Here is a 6,000-nt window from a genome sequence, read left to right as displayed (position 1 = left end):
CTGAAGACTAGGGTTGTCCTGTATGTGCTCAGCGGCAGATGAATCACCTGTATCATCATCACGCAAGGCTCAGGGAACATCACTGAAGAGGGGCGGAAAGAAATGTTGACTTCGAGACATCACATGGCTGTGGCACATGCCACCTCACAGCAGCTGTGGTTACCTGCACAACAACAAGCTTGACAAAATACCAGCAGGGACAAGGAGAGGCCCCTGAGGCCCTATCTTAGTGGAGGAGCTATAGACAGTTGCTGCTCCCCAGGAAAGGAGGCTAACTCTCCTTTGGGGAACTTGGCGATTGGTCAGTTGCCCATGCCCAGTGAGCTGCCCCACACCCACGTGCATACGGGCAGCATTATTTGGACTCAGTAAGGAAGACAAACCTGAAGCAGGGAGGGGCAGAAGAAAGATACTAAGTAGAGTTGGAGGCAGGCAGTGATGGATGGATAAGACCAAAATACATTGTATAAATGCATAAAAATATAAAAGAATTAATTTTTTAAAGCAGCCTTCATAGGTCTGGGGAGAGATTTGCCGTGTGAGCATGAGGACTGGAATTCAGGTCCCCAGCATTCACACAGTTGTCAGGATGCTGGCTCACCCATAACCTCAGTGTGCAGGAGATGGAGACGAGGGAACCCGGGCATGTGGGTTGGCTGGACTAGCTCAAGTTGTGAGCCCCACGCTCAGCATCAGTAGCTACGATGAAGAGCAACCAAGAAAGGCCTCCAACCTCAACCTCCGGGCCTTCACACACACATGCACTTGTGCACCTGCACCTGCACACACAGGCCAGTTCACACACACAGGAACACCCTCACACACGTGCCGTACATACACACATGGAAAAAAAGGACACACAGGGAAAGCAGGAAACTTAACATTTTGATGAGTGGTAATACCAGAATGATTTTACCTCAGACAAGGACAGTCTCTTAGTCAGGGTTTCATTGCTGTGAAGGGACACCATGACCAAGGCAATACTTAACAACGAAGGCAAACATTTGATTGGGGATGGCTTACAGTTTCAGAGGTTTACTCCATTATCATCATGACAAGAACTATGGCAGCATACAAGCAGACATGGTGCTGGAGAAGAAGCTAAGAGTTCTACATCTTGATTGAAGGCAGCCAGAAGGATACTCTTCCCCAGTGAGTGAAGCCTGAGAGACCTCAAACTCTACCTACATGGTGACACACTTCCTCCATAAAGGCCACATCTCCTCCAATAAAACTATACTTACTAATAGTGCTGTTTCCTTCCTATGACCACAGAAACACATGAATCTATGGGGGCCATATCTATTCAAACCACCAGACAGTCTTTATTAAACAACTTAGAAAATGTATAGAACTAGTGGAAGAAATTGGCAAGAAATAAAACAAATACAGATTCCGCAGCAATTCACTAGTACCAGAAGAAAATAATCTTACTTTTTGCTATAATTTAGAAGCCCAGGGCAGTTCCTAGAATGTGATTCTCAACTGCAGAGGGAGGGAAAGGGAGGTCTGAGTCAGGGGAGCTTCAGTGTGATCCTCCCCTCCCAACTTACTCGGGTTGAAAATTACAACCACAGCATGGCAGATATCAACTGAAAGAACTGGAAAGAGAAGTCAGCACTTGAGAAACAGTCAGCACATGAAAGAAAATCTATTTTAGGTGATTCGGGGTGAGGAAATTACTAACAGTTTTTATATTTCTTTCTCTAACACCATCATTAGATCAGTGTACTGCACTTAGACATTTGAACATAATGGGCATTACCACTGTTGAGGCCTGCCCCACCCCAGCATAGCTGTAGCATTTTGTTCCATGCCCGCCAACTATTTCATATTGTTGCTGTAATATGCTTGCCAGTCACTGACACAGAAAATAACTTGACTCAGAGCAGGCCCGTGCCGACCACATACCCTGTTACGTTTCCTATGTTCTGAGGTTTAACTTAAGAAATTCCACGAAGCTTTATGTAGGACCCATCAAATTAAAGATCAATATGAACTGTTATGTCTAAAATGGCTTGAGTCAGAGCCGAACACTGGGCAGCACTTCCTGCACCTGCATATGAGCTCACCGTGGTTTTTACAATTTTAGTCTTTATAAGCAGACGGAGAAAGATGTTCAGGGTTGTAGCCTCAGCCCTGAACCCAAGTTATGGCCTTGTTATCGACCAGTTTAAGGGTGTGTGTTCAATAAACCATCCCTGTCTGACTGAGATCAGTGTTTGAGTGGTTTGTGGGTAACAATCATTAATTAGATATACATTATCATTTTGAAATTTTCACACTTAAAAACTACATAAGATTTTTTTAGACATATCTATGTTTACTTGCTTACGCAAAATAACCCTTCCTGCACGCACTTCGATTCTTTTGTTGAGACAGGGTTGTCTACATCGCTCAGGCTGCGGTGGAACTCGTCCTATCCTAGACAGTCCCCGCTCAGGCTCCTGGATATTGGGACTACAGGTGAACACTACAGCCTCAGCCTTCAGGTTTTTAAAGCTGTACATTCAGCTGGAAATGTCGATTTCAATAAAAAACAAAGTGTTACATTTTTCTGAAAGCTAGAACAATTTTATTTTAAGTTATACATAAAGCAATTATGTTCTTCCGGGAAGTTGAGCCACACTTAAGATGCACTAAATAACAAAAAAATTTAACAGCAACGACAAGAGTAACAGTGTATTACTAAAAAGTTACACAAGGTTAAATAAATATAAAACTTTAATTCCCCTATAGAGTTTTATTTACTGGGAATCTATAGATTAGATGCTTTGTTGAAAAACCCATTTAAAAAGGTAAAAAAGTTGTCCTTTTCTCTGTTTCCATGAATAAGCATAGGTTGCAGGCTTTATCTGAAGGAAAATGTTGCAACGTGAACAGAGCATCCATGACGTGGGAAGGAAATGCCAGGATGAAGTCCCAGAGGACGCTCTCTGCTTGGGCTTCCCTTACGGTATGTGGGCAGAAAGAGCAAACCAGCCTTCCTCGCTTTGCTTCTCAGTCTGCTGGACAGAGATGCAGAGAGGAGTTAGACAGGAGCCCACTGGAGACTGACATTACACCAAGTACATTCAACAAGGCCGCACTGCGGGCCATGGCAGTGAGGGTCAGCTCTCCTGGGAGAGCTCTGCCCAGAGACACCAAGCAGCTGCCACCTGCTCAGCAGGTGCCCTAGAAACCCTACCTCTAACATGGAGAAACCCAACAGTTATTCAAACGGTAGAGACAATCTGAAACATGGTGAGAATAAAGTTATTGGATCTTAGCAAAGTAAGTTCCACAACCCATGGGTAACTGTGTCAGAGATAACTAAGCCTTTCGGAATGTAAAAGTCAGAAAGGACAACATTTTAAAGCCAGGCAACTGGCGTAGCTAACTCCAGCAGTTGGTGCATTTGGGCTGTGTGTCTCTAATCTATGATCTAATGCTTTCCCATAGCCGTGACCAGGTTACCTCTGGAAAAACAACCTTTACGATTCTAAAGATATTCTTACAATTTTCTATGATAAATACTGATTTTTTCAACATTATCAAAACAAATAAAAATGCCTCCTGTGAAAAATCTAAATAAATTGTAAATGCTTAGCTTTTATGAATATATGAAAACCAGAATATATGAAAACGTACAAAGTACTCATTTACCCTGTGTTATCACCCTCTAGCAAAGGTAGCCTCAACTGTGGTACACTGGCATAAAGTTCCCAGACCCCAGACTCTGGCTCTCCCAAACTCTACTTAGTCACACCAACAATGGCAGGAGCAACACCTCAAATCTATGACCCACTCAAGACCATGTGTTCTTGGGAATCAAGTCTGAAACTAATAATTCCTAGTCTCTGAAAACACTTGGAATCCTACCAAATTTTAGCTTATTTCTTAGTTACCATATAAGACAAAACAAAGGCATGACTTACTGTTTTTCAAATGAAGATAATTATAGTATTTCTTTTCCTTGCACAATTTTCCATCATGTTATTTGGAATAACTAAGAGTGGACGTTAGTCATCTTCCGCCTGCTCTCTCTCTTCCCTACATAGTACACTATTACATTTCATAACTTACCTTTGTTCTTGGATTAACTGGTGTGAACTTCCCACTTCCCGAGGTGGCGTTCAGTGGAGAACAGGAATTGCTAATCGCCCCTGAAGATCTATCCAGGAGAAATAGGCAGGCAGAGGGTGAGATTTACCACTAGCCATCAACGATTGTGTAACTGCTCTCTTTACGAGGAAGAGCTTGAAAAGGTTTGGCTGACAGGTCCAAATAACAGGTCGTAACACAATACCAACAAAAACCTTAAAACTAATAGTCTACTCTTAGAGCAGCTTAGCTTTACAGAGTGAGCGTCTGGCATTCTCGCGTGCCCATCACCTCCATCTCTATGCAGCTTCTCTTACCTAGAACTTCCTGAAGTAGTAACTACCACTGACCACCAACCCTGACTCACTATTAACAAGGTCGTTTCCATCAGGGTCTCTCTGTATGAGATACACTCTGCAGATTTTGACAGATAACTACACATGCCTTCCATATATAATACCATACAGGCAAGATTTTAAAGGTTGTGCAGTAGTGGGAAGGCGGTCGGGGTAGCCTAGGAGGGATGAGAACTGGAGCAGAACAGTACAATACAAGGATGAGGGTGGAGACAGAGAAGCCAGGGAACGCCTTCCTGACCTGCCTACCAATCACATGGCTCATCTGGGCCAATCAGCGTTGTGCTTGCTTATTGCAAGGGATGAAGTGCTACTGGCCAACGTATCTACCCTGGGATAGGCCACCTCCTGATTTTGTAACCATAAATGTATAAAGATTTGCCCATTTTTGTTTTAAGCAGGCAACCCTACTTGGTTAAGCTTACTTCTCACCTTACTCTCTCTGTATGAGTGAGTCTGTCTGAACTTAAGTTAAGACGGTACCGAGTGCAGACAGAGGCACACAGACCCTCTTGATGCTTTCATAGCAGTGGCCTGTGGCCCTACCTTCTTGAACTGATCCCGCTGACAGGAGAGACAGTATTGCACTTCGAACTCTCTGAAGCCTCCACTCCTGGGACAGATACCTCGATGGTTCGCTTTCCTTCCTCTAAAATATAAAAATAAAGTTTAATTTCCTTACTTCTCACTAATACAAATAATGTTATTGCTCAATTTCAATATTATCAGAAATTATACATTACAAATTTAGGTGTTTATATATTTTTATCATGATGGCTCACAGAAACACTTGAGAGACGCTTTTTTAAAATTAACTGTTAAGAAAGGAAACTTTGCTATTTGTCAATTTGGCAGCATGCCAGTTCACAGAATGCCGGATTCTTCTAACAAGTGGTATCACATCGGAGCAAGAAGTGAAAAACAGTGGGCCCTAAGATATATTGGGGGACAGGAGAGTGGGTGAAGGGAAGGAGTGTGTGTGTGTGTGGGGTGAGCTAGCCTTAAAGTTTAATTTTTCAGTTTGATAAATTTATCTCACATGCATTTGTGAAATTGTCAAAGAATAAAAAAATTAAAAGAGAGCTAGCCTTAAAGTTTAATTTTTCAATTTGACAAAATTAAATAGGGTTTCTTTTACCCTTACAGCTATGAAATCTGACCTTAGGAATGGTTTACAGAATCCTCTATGACTATGGTGGATATAAAGCATTTCACTAATAAATGTCTGTTGACTACTTATCTACTTAGGAAACCCTGAAACTTCACATAATTAGACTTTGCTTTGGCTGTATGAAAGTCCACGTCTCGTGCTATAAATCTGATCAAAACCACATGGCAGGGAAGGTCCTGAGTAGAAGAGACTTACCACTGTTGACCAGCCAAACTGTTGTGTCAAACTGCCTTCTAAGTATCTCTATTTACAGCCCCAGAATAAACGCTGCTCTCAGCCTCACTCAGAGCAGCATAGCTCAGCAGAACACAGTGGTGTGTGCAGACCCTTGGGTGCTCACAATGCTGAGAATAAGGCGGTAAAGTACCCGACTCTCAAAAGGACAATGTA

At 42.6% G+C, this 6,000-nt stretch overlaps 1 protein-coding gene across 1 annotated transcript in view; it reads right to left on the bottom strand.

Annotated features, from left to right (window-relative positions):
• Positions 1 to 1,301: 1,301 nt before the first annotated feature.
• Spice1 (spindle and centriole associated protein 1) overlaps positions 1,302 to 6,000 on the bottom strand; it is a 42,276-nt gene continuing 37,577 nt past the window's right edge. The window contains exons 16-18 of the mRNA XM_032900231.1: positions 4,986 to 5,088; positions 4,066 to 4,153; positions 1,302 to 3,008 (exon numbers count right to left, since the gene is read on the bottom strand). Of these exons, the coding sequence (XP_032756122.1) occupies positions 2,952 to 3,008; positions 4,066 to 4,153; positions 4,986 to 5,088 (248 nt within the window). The 3' untranslated portion in view covers positions 1,302 to 2,951. The remainder of the gene's footprint in view (positions 3,009 to 4,065; positions 4,154 to 4,985; positions 5,089 to 6,000) is intronic.

Source organism: Rattus rattus, chromosome 4 (assembly GCF_011064425.1).
Source record: "Rattus rattus isolate New Zealand chromosome 4, Rrattus_CSIRO_v1, whole genome shotgun sequence".
Classification (NCBI taxonomy): domain Eukaryota; kingdom Metazoa; phylum Chordata; class Mammalia; order Rodentia; family Muridae; genus Rattus; species Rattus rattus.
The sequence above is the reverse complement of the archived record's forward strand: the minus strand, read 5'-3'. Positions and strand labels throughout refer to the sequence as shown.